This window comes from Myodes glareolus, chromosome 23, assembly GCF_982192425.1.
Source record: "Myodes glareolus chromosome 23, mMyoGla1.1, whole genome shotgun sequence".
NCBI lineage: Eukaryota > Metazoa > Chordata > Mammalia > Rodentia > Cricetidae > Myodes > Myodes glareolus.
This window is the reverse complement of record NC_142048.1, coordinates 3,727,071-3,745,185: the sequence shown is the minus strand read 5'-3', so window position 1 is coordinate 3,745,185 and position 18,115 is coordinate 3,727,071. Positions and strand designations below refer to the sequence as shown.

The window sequence follows — 18,115 nt, the reverse complement described above, 5'->3', positions numbered from 1 at the left end:
ATCCTCCTGCCTCAACCTCCCGAGTGCTGGAAAGATAGATGTATGTGACCAAGCCCTGGTTAAGGGTTGGTGCTGGTGTCGGTCTGAGAGTCCCTCAGAACCACACCTGGCATTCCATCACTGTGGCACCCACGAAATTCAAGTGCACCCCGACTTTAAAGAGAGATTGTTGGGACCAATTAGAGTCCTGGCCTTCAGCTGCTCTTCCCTGCTAGAGCCTTCTAACTGAAGTTACTAAAAGCTGTTCCTGGGGCTGGAGAGATGGCTCAGTGGTTAAGAGCACTGACTCCTCTTCCAGAGGACCAGGGTTCAATTCCCAGCACCCACATGGCAGCTCACAACTGTCTGAAGATCCAGTTCCAGGGGATCTGACACCTTCATACCAATGCACATAAAATAAAAGTTAAATAAACCATAAGAAATGTTTTTTAAGCTGTGCCTTGCCTAGAGGATCAGAGAATGGGATTTTCACCTGGGTATTTAAACTTCCGTGGTGCTATTAAAGAAGGGCCTTTGTACCAGTGATTGGAGTTCCGTGTGTTGGTCTGTCTCTGTGTGTGTTTTCTCAACCTCCAGCCCCTTGCCCGAAGCTCACGAACTGGATTCTAGCGCATAGAGTGCAGAAGAGGGGGGGAGGGGGAAGGGAGGGGAAGAGGAGGGGGGAGGGGGGAGGAGAGAAGGAGGGGCGGAGCGGAGCGCGGCAAGAGACCCTGTCTTAAAAAAAGTCATGTAGGAGATGGGAGGATGTCCCCTCATAGGGAGAGAAATCCCTGAGGTAAACGTTGCCACAGCCCACAGTGATCCAGATCAATTCGTGGGTTAGGACTCCCCAGAGATCGGACCTTTGCCAGGTGGGGGAAACTGAGACACCGTGCAAGGCAAGGTGAGCGGCAGCACTGCAGTGAAGCTCCAGCCCCCAGGTCCCTGCATGACCCCATCGGCTCTGATGTTCCCCAGGCCCCGCGTCTGGACCATTTCAATAGCTAGGCTGTGTCTCCCTGACAAACATCCGCCGGCAGAGCCTTCTGCCAGATGTCCTCACCCCGCCAGCAGAAGGACCCCACAGCCCGGAAATAGGATCTGTGCAGTCTCCACGAGTCACAGGGTCTAGTCGCAATTGACTAAAGGGGAAACTGGGGCTCACGCATGTCACAGGCAAAGGAAAGACCCGGAATGCCCAATGTGTAGGCTGAAGCGGTACAGAAGGCTATGGAGGTGGGGGGACATGCCCTGCAACCCCGGCCTTGCCCTGCATGTCCCCAGGAAGGTGACACCCAGGCTTCCAGCGTCCATGACTTTGGAGCAAGACTTCAGTGGGAGCCTAACTTAACCATGGCTGGAGCTGAGATATGTCCACTGTACAGATGGGTCACACGGCCTCCTGGGGGGGCTCAGACGCCAAGCCAGGAGGTCCTTCCAACCCACCAATCCCTAGCCTGACACCTGCTGGGAACAGACTTCACTGAGTCTGCGATGAGAATGTAGTTGCTGGACCACAGCTAATTATAGCCATTCTCTAGGGAGCAGAGGTCATCAGGCAGGGTCCAGGAAATCCTGACATCACTCCAAGCCTGAGGAAATATCACTGTGGTCCCAGAGGGATTCAGTTCCACCCTCAAAATCATAGAAAATAGAAAGTGAAGACAATAATGTGATCTTTGTAGTGCCAAAATGCTGGCAGGGGTGGAGCGGTTGGGTCACCTGGCAGCGTGAGCTCACAGTAGCCTAGGTCAGTGGGTGCTCCTCCACCCCTCTGCAGTCCCAGCAGCCAGCCAAGCATTATTTTATTAATGGCTGTACTATGACTGCTTCGTTCAGTCCAATTTGTGTTTTATTAATGACTCCAATAGTCATGTGTTACTAGCAGCTTTTAATACAGAGAAATGTCCACGGAGTAGAAGCCACAAAGACTGGACTGGACATTCAAAGTCTGGCCCCCATGAGCTTCAAGGGCTACAGTCCAGCTAGGCCACAGCCCTCATCCTGGCCTGTACCTACACTGCTGTGTGACTTCAGGGAGCGCCCAGAAGTCTCTGGTGCTCTTGTCACCTCATGGCCTTCATTGCTTTCTATTTGAATCCCCTCTCCCCCAGGAGAGCAGAGCCAGCTCCATCCACCCCAGCTGTGCTCCAGGGCCTCCTAAGGCCTCCATCTGTGCAGCCAGCCTCTACCGGGTCCTCTTTGCCGCCTGGGCTCCAGCCTCTCCTCCCTCTCTAACTCTCCAGGCAGGGCACACCTTCCATCTGAAGCTTCGCAGCCTCCGTTCCACACCTGCCCCACTCCACACCACGCTCACGTCCTCCATCTTCCTGCCTGACTCCCACCCGAGGCCTCCCACCAAGCCACCTGTGTGGTCCTCTTTATAGGTTCTCAAGCCACACCTGGTAAACAGAAGGTGCTTCGCAAGGTCAGACAAGGTGTCCTGACCTACCTACACCTGCTCCATCCATGGCTGGTGTGAGAAGGCTCAGCCTAGGGGCCAGAACATCCCTCTCCTAGCCGTAAGCTTGACTTCCGTGGGGTGAGCCCCTCCCCTCCCACACGGCTGTGTGAAGCAGCTGAGGGTCTCCCCTCCCCTCATCAGAGGAGGCCCAAAGGAAATGTGTTTGTTCTTTCTTGAAAATGGAAAATCATGAGTCATTGGAGAGGGTGGGGCAGGCTCTGCGGGGTCAACTGGGAGCACAGACTCAGGGTGCTACAGGCTGTGATGCTGGGTGGCCCAGGAGGGGCAGTGATGTGGTCCAGGTTCCCTTGACTGAACTTCATCTTGGGAGCTTGTTCAGTGCAAAGGCCTCTCCCCAGACCCACCAAGGACTCGGTGACTGTGCCTGGCCCTGGGGACACCCATACACAGACACACACTGTCCTCCGGGGATATTGCCGTGCCCAGTGGAGTCCCTTATTCCATGTGCCTTGTTCTAGAAGCAGGAGTCCATGAGCTTCACTCTGTTTCTTTCCCTTCTCAGGGTTTCCCACAGCCCAGGCTTGCCTCACACTGGTTGTGCAGCTAAGATGGCGGTCCTCAGCTAGGAGTGCCAGGAGGGCAGGTGTGAGGACCCAGGGCTGCCAGTCCTCCTCCTTTCATTTCGTAATTTAGTCTTGTTTGTTTTTTCAAAACGGGGTTTCTCTGCATAGCCCCAGCTGTCCTGGAACTCGCTCTGTAGCCCAGGCTGACCTCAGACTCAGAGAGATCTGCCTGCTTCTGCCTCTCAAATGCTTGGATTAAAGTTGTGCGCCACCACACCTGACTATAATTTATTCTTAATATGTTTAAAATTAGATGTGTGGGGTTAATATCAGATTGCCATGGAAGACACTGCTGAGCCATCTCTCCAGGCCCACCCCCACCTCTTCCTTCTTTTCTAAAACAAGGTCTTTCTATGTAGTCCAGGCTGCCCCTCCACTCAGAGATCTGCCTGCCTCTACATCTGGAGTGCTGGGATGAAAGGTGTGAGACTCCCCTAATCCTTCTTTCTTTTTTTTAATTATTATTTTCTTTTTTAAATATTTATTTATTATGTATACAATATTCTGTCTGTGTGTATGCCTGCAGGCCAGAAGAGGGCACCAGACCCCATTACAGATGGTTGTGAGCCACCACGTGGTTGCTGGAAATTGAACTCAGGACCTTTGGAAGGGCAGGCAATGCTCTTAACCTCTGAGCCATCTCTCCAGCCCCTCCCTAATCCTTCTTAAGTGTAAGGCCTGACCTGTGTTCTGGTCCTCAAGGATGGGAGCTAGCATGTGTGAACTTCTTCCCAGCATCATGGTTTGAGTCCTGTCTTTCCTTAGCAACCTAAGGGCCTTCTGGATGCCGAGAGGAGTTGGGAAGGACTCCTGAACTCTTATGAACATTCTAAAGCAGCTCCCCTCCCCCGCTGAAGCCCAGCAGAGAACTGGCAAGGACAGTCCCACCTAGCTGCTGACACACCAATGGCCACCCAAAAGGAAACTCAGCCCATACATAACTGCGTGTGATACACTTGAGTGGGGACCCATAAAGACACAGACGACTGGAGCCAGACAGTGAGCCATAGCCTGCGGTGGGCCACTGTTCAGACTGTCACCTGCAGGTGCCACGGACACACCGGGGGCCCATGGCACCCTGAGTTACCCAGATCCACAGTTAACGATGCACCACCACCCACTACCAAGGCCACTTCACTTAGACACAGCTTTTCCTCCAAAGTGCACTTCTTATACCAAAGGCTTCCCATGTAGTCCGCAGGAGTAGCCCGGACCCTTCTGCACCACGCCAGCCCAGCAGCTGGTGCTCAGCCCTGCCCATCCCCTCCCCCAGAAGACACGGGAACCCACAGTCCTCCCGACCACGCCCCTGCCCCGCCTGCCGAGGAGCCTGGACACTCCACCGCTAGTAGGCGCTGCTCAGCTCAGACCCGGCTCTCTGGCCCAGCCCACAAACCTCAGGCCCCAAGGCACACCTCTCCACATGTTCGTGACTCAACAACACCCTCAGTCCTCCTCTGCAGACCACGCCCACTTATACCACGCCCCATCTCTTCCAGTGTCGAGCGAAGCTGCCTTCCTAAAGGCCAGGACCTTCCCTCGCCCAATGTATCCCTCCCCAACTCTGACACCCTGCCCTTCCCAACACCGACCACGCCCACCCATGCAGGCGCCACCCATCCCCTCCAGGCTCCGCCTACTTTCTAATAGCAGCTAGGCTGCTTGATATTCCCCCCCCCACGCAAACCGTGACACATACCCATTCGTGTTAGTCTCGCCAACTAGCGCCGGGCCCCTCCCCCTCAATAGAGGTCATCTGCTCAAACAGGTCCCGTCCCATGTCCCGACTTCTCAGTCAGGCTCCGCCCCACCACCTACCGGAGGTGGAAGGAACTGGGCCACGAGCGCCAGGACTTCACGAGCGTAGGCCACTCACTGGGCTCCGGGTCCGAGTGGAAGCGCCGCTGGATGCGGATGGGGCACCGTGGCTGCTTCCACAAATGCTTCGGGGGCCGTGGGACCCCTGCACGGCTGACACCCGGGGTCTCCATGCGCGGCTCCCCAAAACCAAGGAAAGGAAAGAGAGACCGTGGGTGGCCCCAGGAGGGGCTGTGTACAGAGCCGGGATCCCACCCCAAGGAGTCTCCCTCTCCGCGGTGCTGAAGCCAGGCAGGAAAGATCACAGGACTCAGATCTGAGGCTGCCCCCACCGTTCACGGCAGCTCCTGGCCTTTTGAGCAAGAAGCCTCAATTCAGGGTCCATTCCCTGGAGACACACCGCAGGCTCTTCAGCATACTCGGAGAGGCAGGCTTGCAGGTCTAGCCCCAGCCGTCGGAAGAGGGGCGCCAGAAAGACGGCAAAATTGAAGATATCTCCACCCCATCACACACATACACACACACACCACCCAGACATGTGCACACAAAGTCACAGGCCAGAGATCCCAGGCACTAAAGGCCGAGGACAGAGGGGAAGCCAGGGCTAAGAACTCTAAGTGTGTCCCACCCCTTGGGGTTAAAGAGCTAGAGTGAAGACTCACCTTGCCTGCGCCCTCAGGCCAGCCAGCAGGACACTGCAGACACCGGGTCTTTATAGCCCCACCGCGCTCAGACCATGGATAGGACAAGAGATCTCATTGGCCCCAAGATACCCCAGGGCTCCACCTTGCAACCAGGATTCCTGCCTTGTCTCACCCTCCCGGTTCCCACTCACCACCCCTCCTAGTCTCAGGGGGAATTTCCTGGAGAGTGGCGGAGAGCAGCAAGGACCGTTCCATCCTAATAACAGAAGTGTAAGTATGTGGACAGCACAGCCGGGTGTGCAGCAGGAGAGGTGGCGACAGAGCCAGGCCCCAGGAGCTGTTATGAGGGTATGTGACATAGAAACCATCTCCAGCTCTGCTCCTTCCCCAGAGCGAAGACACAGGGAGCCAGCCAGGAGGTTCAGTCTATACAGGCACTTACCACAAAGACTGAGGACCTGACCTTGGTCCCTGAGACCCTGAAAAGGTCTGATGAAAGAAAGAAAATCTCTGCTGTTCTCTCTCTCTCTCTCTCTCTCTCTCTCTCTCTCTCTCTCTCTCCTCCCCCTCTCCTCCCTCTCCTCCCTCCTTCTTTCGCTCTCTCTTTTGTTTGAGTTTTGGTTTTGAGACATGGTCTACGGTAGTTTGAAATAGAATGGTCCTCATGGGGATTCTATGCTCAAAGTGCTTGGGTCCCCAGCTGGTGGAATAGCTCGGGAAGGATTAGCCTTGGAGGAGCTAAATCACCGAAGTGAGCTTTGAGATTTCAAAAGCCCAGGCCAACCTGGCATGGTGGCGCACGCCTTAGTCTCCGCACTCGGGAGGCAGAGGCAGGTGGATCTCTGTGAGTTCAAGACCAGCCTGTTCTACAGAGAGTTTTAGGAAAGCCGGGGCTACACAGTGAGACAACTGTCTCAGGGGCTGGAGAGATGGCTCAGAGGTTAAGAGCATTACCTGCTCTTCCAAAGGTCCTGAGTTCAATTCCCAGCAACCACATGGTGGCTCACAACCATCTGTAATGGGGTCTGGTGCCCTCTTCTGGCCTGCAGGCATACACACAGACAGAATATTGTATACATAATAAATAAATAAATATTTTTAACAAACAAACAAACAAAGCCCAGGCCAGGTCCAGCCTTTATCTGTCGTCTCCTACTTGAGGATCAGCTGTGCACTCAGCTACTGCTCCAGCACCAGGCCTGCCTGCCAGCTGCCACCGTGCTCCCTACCATGATAGTGCTCCTCACCGTGATGACTGTGTACTACCCTAGACTATAAACCAGATACTAAATGTTTTCTTTTCTAAGTCACCTCGGTCACGGTATCGCTACACAGCAACAGAACAGTGACTAAGACAGGATCTCACTTTCTAATCCAGGCTGGTCTGGAACACACTATATAGACCAGGCTGACCTCAGACTCACAGAGATCTCTTGCCTCTGCTTCTGGGTGATGGTATTAAAGCCATGCACCACCTCCCCAACTCTCCTGAAGATTTTGAGCATCACTTGGTCCCTCAGTCTTTCCTTCCATCCCATCCCAGGTAACAGTGCTAAATTGCCCCAAGCTCTATTTTCTATCTTGGGAATTGGGGGCTTAAGCATGATTCCCATGCCCCTTGGCTTCACTGCAAAGATGAAAACAGATATCACATGTGACCTACAGAACCCTCAAAGCTCCCACCATTGTGACACTCCCACCTTCACTGGGGTCCACCATGAAAGGCCAAGCTCCCATCCTGGTCCACACACCGGTGCCCCCACCCAGACTCTGCTGAGCTCAATCCTGGGTCTGTTTCCACCCCAGCCTGAATGTCAGTTCTACCCAGCAGCCCTTGAAGTGAGGCTGACCTTGTCCACTCCCCTCCCAAATGTCATCACACCTGGTTTAAGTTATAGCCCTTTACCATCCAAAATCTAGCCCCAGGCCTACAGCACTTTGTCCTGGCTAGTCCTCTGTCATCTTGACACGATCTGGAGTCAACAGGGAGGAGGGAACCTCAACTTAGAAAGTGCCCCCTTAAGAGCTGACTGTAGACAAACCTGTGGGGCATTTTCCTAACTAGTGGCTGCTGGGGAGGAACCCGCCCACTGTGGGTGGGGCCATCCCTGGGCAGGTGGTCCTGGGCTTCATAAGAAAGCAAACTGAGTGAGCCATGAGGAGGAAGCCAGTAAGCAGCCCCCTCCACAGCCTCTGCCTCAGCTCCTGCCGTTTGAGTTCCTGTCCTGACTTCCTTTCCCCCCAAGTTACTTTTGGTCATGGTGTTCCTCACAATAAAAACCCTAATTAAGAAGGGTTCTAAGTTTTTAAATAAAAATTGGCATGTGTTTATGTATGTCATTTCCGGGGCAGTGGGCACACATGCGTGCCATAGCTCACATGACTAAGTCAGAGGGCAAGTTGTGAGAGTTGGCTCTCCCTTCCACCCTTCCACCGTGTGAATCTTGGGGATCAAACTCAGATTGTCAGGCTTGGGGGCAAGCACCACTGAGACATCTTTGTCAGCCCAGAGATTCTTTTATTTATTTATTTTTGAAGACTGTAGGCCAAACTGGAGGGACTCACCATTTTCCTGCTCAGTCTCTCAAGTGCTGAGAATATAGACCTGAGCAACCATGCCCACCTGGCTTGAAGATTTTTTAAAATACCAATATGGTCAAATTGTTGCCACCAATTGTGCCCTGCGGCACCCCCTCCCCAGGTCTTGTGGTGTCCATCCCCTGCCGACATCCCTGGGCCCTTCCAGCCAAACTGATCTGGCAGCTTCTGCTCCACCTGCTCGGCAAGTGTTTTTCTGGCACCATCTAGACCAACCGTGGTCAACCTGAGCATGGCTGCCTCTTTCCCAGCCCAGAGTGTCCCCAGAACACAGTGGGCATTCACCTCCTGTCCCAAGCTAACTGTGAGGGCTCAGGAAGCACACTCTGCCTCCTTGGGCACAACTGGCTACTCACCTGTTCTGAGTGGGGCCCTGGCTTCTCTCGATCCCTCGAGTTCCAATGGTGAAAACCACACGGGCATCAGACTCTACATCCCCCGAGGACGCGAGGCGGCTGGACAGTGGGGTCAGCAGCATGGTCCCTGAGAAACGTCTCCGGATCATACCTCCACCTAGGGCGCTGGCAGGAGCTGTTCCAGAATCCACGGACTCGCTGGGGAGGCAAAGAGATGTCATGAGCACTCCTTGTGCAGGTGTATTTTCAGGGGACCCTGAGCTTCACAGATCTCTCACCAGAACCAGCACCCAGCTTCCCGGAGCTCAATCCACGTGTGTGTGTGTGTGTGTGTGTGTGTGTGTGTGTGTGTGTGTGGTGTGCGTCATGGTTTTATTGCATTTAATTTTTATCAGTTTATTTGTGGGGAGCATACACATTACACAGTCTGCAGATAGAGGTCAGAGGACAAATATCAAGGGCTGGTTCTATCCTTCCAGCCTGTGGACCCCTGGAACTGAACTCAGGCAGGCATCTCCTCAGTCCTGCACTTCAAAACAAAACAAAACAAAACAAAAACCTTTTGTGGTGCTAGGACCACAACCTGTCCTTCACTCATGGTCACTGGATGCTGAGATTTGAACACAGGGTCATGGGAGCCACGAGCTGGGCACACCCATTTCTGGGACTCAGTATGGCAGGGAGCTGTCCAGTGCTGACCGCAGCGGGCCACACGAAATGGAGCCTTCCAGGAAGGGTGCGGTCGGTGGGGACCAGGCGGCGACTTAGTCCTCTGCCGCTCTTTCCTGAGTTTTGCCAAGATCTGTCTCCAGCATCAGACAGAAGAGTAAAGTGGGAAAACTGAGGCTTGAAACGCAGCCTCGGCCAGAGCAGGCCCACGGGTGGGGAAGAGCGAGGACAGTGGCTGAGCCTGGTGGTCAGCTGAGCCGTGGTCTGGGCGCAGGACAAGGCTCCTCCCTGCTTTGGACCGTCCGGGTCACACCGGCGGAATTGATCCTCTCTCTACGCTCTGATGTGATCCTTCTAAGGCTCACTATAATACTCACCATTATAGAGGGCCTTCCCCATTTTCAGCAGAAGGCCGGGGGCGAGGCCGGAGGAGGAGGGAGTCAGGGTGGATCTCAAGGATGGATCTCAAGGATGGAGCTGGGCGGGGCTCAAAGAAAAGTCGGGGGCGGAGCCTAGGGGAGAGTTTGCGGGGAACTTGGGACAGGGCCCAGGGAAAATAAGGGGAGGGTCTCCGAGAAAAGTTGAGGCTGGGGTCCAGGGGAGGGCCTTGGGACCGGGCTCAGGTTCTGTATTTTATTCTGGGGATTTTTTTGTGCTGTTCAGAGCTTTGTATACACTAGACGCGCAATGGCCCCTAGGATGCTCCTTGGCGGGTGTGGCTGCTTTGGTCAAGCACTCTCCGGGTTGCTGGGAATGGAGGCCAGAGCTAGGAGCGTGCTCACCAGGGCTCCTCCTGCAGATCTTTCTTTGGGAAGTGGTTTGGAGATGGTGAGAGGAAGCGTGGATTCAAGTGTGATCAGGGCTTAGGACGAGTGAGAACTTCTTCACCAACAATCCTAGGAGAGACCTGAGTCAGGCAGCACCGAGCAGACCTGGGCTGGCAGAGCTTCAGAAAACAGTGTGAGCCCTACCCCGCGTTGGAGGGTCCGGGCCAGAGGCCCGGTCCTCAGTCCTCAGCTGCAAGGGGGAAACAGGGAGTTTCTTAGAGGTGCTGACCAGGCCTAGCCCAGCTACAGGAGGTGTGAGGCCAGAGGCAGAGGCTGCTGGGGCCTGGGTGGGGAGCAGCCTGGGGTGGGGAGCAGCCTGGGGTGGGGAGTAGCCTGGGGTAGGGAGCAGCCTGGATGGGAACAGGCTCAGGTGGGAACAACAGCCTGGAGCAGGAAACAGCCTGGGGTTGGAACAGGTTCAGGTGGGAACAGCATGGGGTGGGAACAGCCTAGGTTGAACTTGTCATCTGAGTCCCTGTACGCTGGTCCTTTCTTGAAATCTGGACCTTATCATAAGATTCACCCTGAGCCTGTTGCTTTCTTGTTCCTAACCTTCCCAGGATTTTCAGCCCCAGTAGAAAATCCATACCCTCCTCACGGATCCCAAAGCCCTGTGTCCCCATCTCCTTCCCAGGGCCCGCTCCTGCCTCCCTCCCCCCCCCCCTCCGCCGCCCCGCCCCCGCGGCTCACTCTCACCCAGCCTCACCTCCCCCCCAGCCCCGCCCCCGCGGCTCACTCTCTCCCAGCCTCACCTCCCCCCCCAGCCCCACCCCCGCGGCTCACTCTCTCCCAGCCTCACCTCCCCCCCAGCCCCGCCCCCGCGGCTCACTCTCTCCCAGCCTCACCTTCCCCCCCCCAGCCCCAGCCCCGCCCCCGCAGCTCACTCTCTCCCAGCCTCACCTCCGCCTCACTTACTGCGCTCTCCTCCAGGAACCCCCTCCCTAGTTCTTCCACTAGCTGCTTCCTGTTCTCTCCGGGTCCCAGTCCCCTCCTTAAGGCATGCCCAGGTACTCATACTATTTTCCCTTTCCTCCCTCCCTCCTTCCTTTCTCTCGTTTTCTTTTTCTTTCTTTCTTGAGCAGAGTCTCAAGCAAGCAGTGCACACTTGTCATCCCAGCCCTAGGGACAGTGAGGCAGGAGCATTACCATGAGTTCCCAGACAGCCTGGACTGCATAGTGAGATCATGTCCGAATTAAAAAAAAAATGTTTAAGCCATATGCACACACTTTTGAGAGGGGACTGTTGCTTGTTTTTGCTTTTCGAAACAGGGTTTCTTTGCATATCCCTGGCTGTCCTACAACTTGCTCTGTAGATCAAGTTGGCCTCAAACTCAGAGATCTAGCTATCTCTGTCTGCCTCCTGAGTGCTGAGAAAAAGGAGTGTGCCACTACTGCCCGGCAATCCCAACATTTCCAGAGGCAGAGGCAGGTGAATCTCTATGAGTTTGAGGCTAACCTGATCTACATAATGAGACCCTAACTCAACTTTTTATTTTAAAAATTTAAGATTGCTTCAATTTGGAAAATATGGGCCAGTGTGATGGCTCAGCAGGTAAGAGAGCTTGCCACCAATCCTGACGACCTGAGTTCAATCCCTGGGACCCACACAATAGGAGCAAACTGACCCCTGCAACATTGTCCTCTGAAGTCTGTGCTGTACACTAGTACACGTGTGCATGCAAACACACGCATCAGGTACACAAGTAAAATATAATTTAAACATTTAACTGAAGAATAGGAAAGCTCCTGGAGATGGCTCAGGGGTGCTGAGCCAGAGGACCTGGCTTCTGCCTGGGGCCCACACACACAGAGAGGAGAGAACCAGCTCCCACAGACTGCCCTGTGATCTCCACAGCACACACCATGGTACCCCACCACCACATCCTAAATAATTGTGACATGGTAACATGAAAGGCCACCCCAGAGGGGAAGAAGCAAGCAGATGTTGGTGAATTTGCGGTTAGCCTGGTCTACACAGCAAGTATACTGGGAGAACCTGTCTCAAAAATAGGTAATTTAGCTAACTTCAAAGGGTATCTGGCCAGCACCTGGCCAGCCTGTCAGTCTCTTGGGGCTGCCTGCCCTTCTGAGTTCCACAGAAAATCTTCCCGTCCTCCCTCCAGCTCTTGCTGAGACACCGACTACAGCCTGTGATCCCATTGCAGGAGGTAGAGGCGCGGAGACCAGGAGGACAAGGTCATCTTTGGTTACATTGAAAGTCCGAGGCTAGCCTGGGCAACAAGAGACCCTGTCTCACTAGGGAAACACACACACACACACACACACACACAAAATGAACAGTAAATCTAAAACATTGAAGGTGGGTCTGGAAAGATGGTTCAGTGATTGGTTAAGAGCACTGGCCTCTCTTCTACAGAACGGTAGTTCTGTTCCCAGCACCATATGGAGGCTCACACCATCTGTAAACTCCCATTTCAGGGGATCTGACACCCTCTCCTGTCCTCAGGAGACACTGTGGCAGGACCCCTATACACATGAAATTAAAAAAAATTAACAAATGGAAACTATCTTGCATTCGGGCTGTGGGTTTGGTCCAGTGGTTCCCCAGAATCCCAGGTAGCCTCTCTATACCCAAGTCCCCCCCTCCATGAGCTCATATGGAGCAGCTCTGGGCCTTCCAGAGGAGGAACCTCAGATCCCGGTTTCCCCATGAGTCCAGACAAGTCAAGGTTCTCACCTCACTCAGCAGGAAGGACTATGAGGTGCTGCCATGATGTGGGCTTCTCTACATGGGGGAGGGGTCAGTAAGACCCTGAGTGCCTGGCAGCCAGCTTGCCAGGACATACGCCCACCCCTAGAGCCTAAAGCTACATGGCACAGGCAGCCAGGCAACAGCTGCCTGGAGTGATTGTGCAGACATCCAGCCTTCCCCTCAGTACCCTTCCCGGACAGCCCTAGGGGTTAGAAACCCCGGTGCCAGGTCAGCTGGGGAACCCATTCAGCTTCTAGCAGGACTCCTGAGCCGCCTGGGGGCTTGCAGGGCTCCTGAGACCCCAGTTTCCCAGATAGAAGACTGTCACGCTGACACAGATCTGGTACTCACCTCAAGCTGCCCTTGTAAGGACCACGTGTGTGTTCTGTCTCAGGAGCAGAGGACAGACCTGTCCCACTAGACCCAAGCTGAGCCAGGTTGCACACTCAGGATTGGAGGAGGGGGTAGGGCAGGGTGACCACAAGGGCCGGAAGTTGTGTGAGTACCCATGTGTGACCAAGTGTGTGACCCCGGGAAGCAGAGACAGAGTTGGAGGGAGGAGTGGTGAGTGGCCAGGCAGAAGGTTGATGGAGGACAGAAATAGCCTGACAGCATTCAGAGGCGCCAATCAAGGCCCTCAAGGCTCTGTGAGGGCTGTTCGGCTCTGCTGTGCTGCTCCAGACAGTTAGCAGCTTCTTCAGTCAAACTTTATCCACAAGTTAGAGCTGCAGTTGGAAGTAGGGAACCCAGGGAGCTGGGGCTGGAAGAGGGACTGCGGCCGGGGCAAAGGGGAACCCGAGGTCACTTTGATCTGTGGCTCTGAACCAAGTTAATATTTCACCCTAGCCTCACGCAGACTGGCCATGAGGTCTCCCTCCAGCAGTCATCAGAGCACGGCCTGTCGGTGGGGTGGGAGGACTTTTCTTCCTTATGCTGATAAAGGACCTCATCCACAGCGTGTTGGGAAAGTTGGCTGCCTGGAGACCTGCAGGGCGGGAGGCCTGACCTGTGTGCAGTCTGTTGGCACCTCCTGCCCCAAGAAGGTTTTGAGGCTCGCTGTTAACTTCATCTTCTTCCAACAGTCAGGAACCCCTCCTCCCTTCACATCTACGTAGGCCTTGTGCTCTTCAATGTTAAACAAATCCATGTGTCTCCTACCACAGGGCCTTTGCTTGGGCTGTGTGAGCTTCTTAAAGTGATGTGGGTTTGTGGCTTTCCCCAGTCTGCTTCCCATTAGGTTTAGGTCATCTACCTCCTTAGAGAGTGGCTTCTGTCCTGCCAGGACACTGGGCCACACAAGGATGTCTTCTGCCCTGTGGTCCCATCTGAAATGCTCTCCCCCACCCTGCAGCCATCACCCCTCATGAGCACAGACACAGGGTCACCAGTGGGACTCTGGCACAAGGTACATAGGCGCTAATTACTATTGGTCTCATGGATGCATGGCCCAGGAAGCATCTATGAACACTAAGGATTTTATTCAGTTTTTATTTATTTTTTAAATGTGTTCTGCCTGCATGTATGTCTGTGTATCTATCACCAGTGAGTCTGGTGACTGCAGGGCTAAAAGGGGTGTCAGATCCCCGGGAACTAGAGTCGCAGGTGGTTGCGCTGCCATGTGGGTGCTGGGAACCCTGCTCCTCTGTAGGAGCAGCCAGTGCTCCTAACCACTGAGCCATCTCTCCAGCTCAGTGCTGGTCTCAAACCCCCTGTGTTGCCTAGGGTGGACTTGAACACATGACCCTGCTGTCTCTGCTTCCCAAGTGCTGGATTGACTTCATCTTTGAGTTGAGGACTAGATGTGTGGGCCAAACTGGCCTGAAACTCCTGGGCTCAAGCCGTGCTCCTGCCGCAGGCTCATCCCCAGGTCAGTGCAGTGGAGACTTTCCCAGCTGCTGCTTTTCCCAGGTTTCATCCCCACCCCATCTCCAGGCCTCTGAGAGTCAGGACTGTAGGCGGTCCGCAAACGGCAGCCTCTGGCTCACGCTGCCCTAGGAGAGGAACAGGTATGGGTTAGCATCGAGCACCACAGGGCTTTACTGAGGTGAATGTCTAATGAGAAGGAGCTGCCCCAACCCGAGGGCGCTCATCTCACCATGGATACTGTATCCAGATTCTGAAAAGCTGCTGCATTTTGGTTACAGTGTCTCACAGCAGTGAGCACGGAGCCAACCAGCAAGACAGACACAAGCAGACAGACAGCGATCACCACTCCCGGGTTCCTGCGTGATGTGGGGATCCACAGGCTGTCTGCATCTGGGGAGAGGAAAGAGTCAGCCCTGGCCAAAGTCACGCCCCCAGTCCATCGCTGGGGGCTTCCTGGCAGGAGCTCCACTCCTGAGGTACACTCCAGGGCCTATGCTATTATTTTATAAATATATAATTTCATGTGGGGTGTTTTTTGTATTTGTTTTTCTTTTCTTTCTTTTCTTCCCCCCTTTGTTTTTTTGTTTGTTTTTTTGTTTTTTAAATTTTTTATGATTTATTTATCTTTATTTTATGTGCATTGGTGTGAAGATGTCAGATCCCCTGGAACTGTCTGGATTTTCAGACAGTTGTGAGCTGCCATGTAGGTGCTGGGAATTGAAACTGGGTCCTCTGGAAGAGCAATCTGTGCTCTTAACCGCTGAGTCATTTCTCCAGCCCGTTTGTTTGTTTTTTTGAGTCAGGATTTCTCTGTGTAACAGTCCTGGCTATCCTGGAACTAGCTCTTGTAGATCAGGCCTCAAACTCACTGAGATCCTCCTGCCTCTGTCTCCCAAGTGTTGGGATTAAAGGCACGCACCACCTCCACCTGGCTTGTTTTTCTTTTTTTAAGATGGGACCCACCATGTGGCCCATGTTGATCTCAAACTTGAGGTAATCCTCCTGCTGCCTTCTCCTGGTGTTAGAAATACAGGACTGGGCCACCACAAGCAGCTACAACTAGATAATGCAACCTGTCTTTCTTGCAAATAGCTGTGAACTCAGGAGCCAGCACCACACTAGTGAGATTAATAAGGGCACAAACGGGCTGAAGAGATGGCTCAGAGGTCCAATTCCCAGAAACCACATGGTGGCTCACAGCCATCTGTAATGAGATCTGGTGCCGTCTTCTGGCCATACATGCAGGCAGAACACTGTATACTATGAACAAAAGGGTTGAAGTCGACCCACACACTCCCAGGTCTGTGTCGCCCCCTGCTGACTGGTGCCAGAATTGTAGCCAGGTTCCAGACTCTCACGCGCGCCCGCGCGCGCGCGCGCGCACACACACACACACGCCCCGCCCGGCGGCCCCCCCCCCCCCCCCCCCCCGCCTTCCACTCACCCTGGCTGGGGCTGGACACGGTGGGTGAACCTTGTGGAAGCAAATTCGTGAACTGGGATATGGTGGTCAGCTCGGAACCTGGGGAGCCAGAGCTAGGGAGAGAGGCTGTTTCTGGTTCTGGGGAGGCTGAGCCTGGGTTTGTTCCTGTGGAGCTGGAGTCGGAGTCTGGAGTGGATGTCACTTCCAGACTTGGGGAGGTGGAGGCAAGGTCTGGACTTGTGTTGGAGGAGACAGATCCGGACTCTGAACTTGAGGTGAAGAAGACAGTCGTGGACTCTGAACTCGTGGTGGTTGATCCTACTCCTACTGCTTCCCAGAATACTGAAAAGGCAACACCTGGGGTGGGGGGGAATGGGGGTAGGCTGGGCAGTGGTGGCGCATGCCTTTAATCCCAGCACTGGGGAGGCAGAGACAGGTGGATCTTGTGAGTTAGAGGCCAGCCTGGTCTACAGAGTGAGTTCCAGGTCAGGCTCCAAAGCTACAGAGAAACCCTGTCTCAAAAAACAAACAAAACAACCCAAACCAAAAAAACAAGGAGGGGTGTTTATCAAGCTTAGGGTAGTGGGGGAAGGTGGTCTGCTCATGGTTTGATCTCAGTCCTGCTCAGCTTGTGAAAGCCTTTCTTTTCCTCTCCCCTCCCCTCCCCTCCCCTCCCCTCCCCTCCCCTCCCCTCCCCTCCCCTTCTCTTCTCTCTCTCTCTCTCTCTCTCTCTCTCTCTCTCTCTGTCTTTCTTGGTTTTTTGGTTTGATCTCCCTGACGCTCAGATCTGGGCCAGAGTGCCACCTGTTAGGACTCAGCCACTGACTGTGACTCCCACTTTACAGAAGAGGGAAACTGAGTCTCAGGAAGTTGAAGCTTTATTCAGCTCGATTCCTCAGGAGCAGGTACCACCCCATCCAGGTTTCTAGAGCTCTGAGAAACTGGGGAGCTCTGATCTATACTAGGATTTGAATTCTGCCCCAAATGCTGACCACAAACTCTACCATTGAGACACACCCCAGCCCCTGCCAATCCCAGGGATCAGCTCTTTGACTTGCACGCTGTCCCTTGAGGCTCCCTGGTTCACATTCCATCCCTGGAGGAAAGAGTTCCTCATCCACCTCCGACTATGACTTCCTTCCCAGATCCGGGTGGCTCCAACCAGGTGTGCGGGGCACAAGGTCATTCATCGGTGGCTTTGCCCCTCCCATGCCATTTCTGCCCAGGATGATCGCTTTATTTCCTCCTAGCCTCACCCACACAGTGGATATCAGGAAATAAGGTCTCTGTGCTGCCCCTCAGTGCGGAGAGCCAGCGCTGAGCTGAGTCCTCCCACTCCTCTGTCTCCCTGGACAAAAAGCAAATAGGAGTGCGATTCAGCGCTGGGAAATCTCTGGGAAAGTGAAGTTGGCTCATGCTCCATGGTGGACCCCAAGGCTAACAGGAACTCTGAAGGAAATTAAGGTCCTGGGTGAACTGAAGAAACCAGAGAGTTTAGAGGAGGCGGCAAACACCGAGCCTGTTAAGTACCTAGAACTGAGCAGGTCTCACGGTTTACTTGAAAGTAATTCACAGAGTAGAGCTGTTCTGGGCAGTGTGCCTGGCATCGGACTTTCCCTCAGTCTCCAAGATGGAAGGCTGGCAGGTGCCAATCCCTGTCAATCGATCCTAATAAGGTCGTCCACAGGTTGGAGCCAGTCCGGTTTCCAGGAATAAATGTGGGACTCTTGGAAATGAAACCTTCATCTACAATAAACTCAACTGTCTCAGGGGTAGCGGTGGGGAATTAAGTCGGACGCCACTGACTTCTAGCTGAAGCCCGATCCTTTGCCCTTCCCACTACCGGGGGTGGGGGGTGTCCTCACTGAAGTGTCAGGGAGGTCACTGGCCTCTGTCCCAGCTCAGATGTCCCTCAGGGATCGGTACCAACCCTGCTTTTGTCTGGGAAGGGAGGGTCTGAGCCCTGTGCCCCCAGCCCCGCTGTCTCCCGGAGTCACGCCATTTTCCTCCACCAGCTTACCTGTGACTACAAGGACGACAGAGGAGTCTCTGGGTCTCACTAGCAGCAGTAAGGCCAGCGCCAGCCGCAGTAGCTGGGAACCCGCCATTCCCGCCGAGCGCCCAGGCTGCAGGTGCGCGGCCAGGTGGTAGCTCGCCCGCGTGCCCCCTACCGG

At 54.3% G+C, this 18,115-nt stretch overlaps 1 protein-coding gene across 1 annotated transcript; it reads right to left on the bottom strand.

Annotated features, from left to right (window-relative positions):
- Positions 1 to 14,124: 14,124 nt before the first annotated feature.
- On the bottom strand, positions 14,125 to 18,103 carry Cist1 (colon, intestine and stomach enriched 1). Its single transcript, XM_087900947.1, has 4 exons — positions 17,962 to 18,103; positions 15,963 to 16,298; positions 14,748 to 14,908; positions 14,125 to 14,643 (listed from the first exon to the last, which is right to left on the bottom strand). The coding sequence occupies exons 1-4, from the start codon at positions 18,047 to 18,049 to the stop codon at positions 14,596 to 14,598; spliced, it is 633 nt and encodes a 210-aa protein (XP_087757073.1). The 5' UTR covers positions 18,050 to 18,103; the 3' UTR covers positions 14,125 to 14,595.
- Between the last annotated feature and the right edge of the window lie 12 nt (positions 18,104 to 18,115).

What these genes read in the sequence shown, in the direction of transcription:
- Cist1 (XM_087900947.1), bottom strand. Translation starts at nt 18,049, where the DNA reads ATGGCGGGTTCCCAGCTACTGCGGCTGGCGCTGGCCTTACTGCTGCTA. An exon ending in TGTCGTCCTTGTAGTCACAG is followed by an intron (nt 16,299 to 17,961) that starts GTAAGCTGGTGG and finishes CCCCCACCCCAG; the next exon opens with GTGTTGCCTTTTCAGTATTC. An exon ending in ATCTGGATACAGTATCCATG is followed by an intron (nt 14,644 to 14,747) that starts GTGAGATGAGCG and finishes TTCCTCTCCTAG; the next exon opens with GGCAGCGTGAGCCAGAGGCT.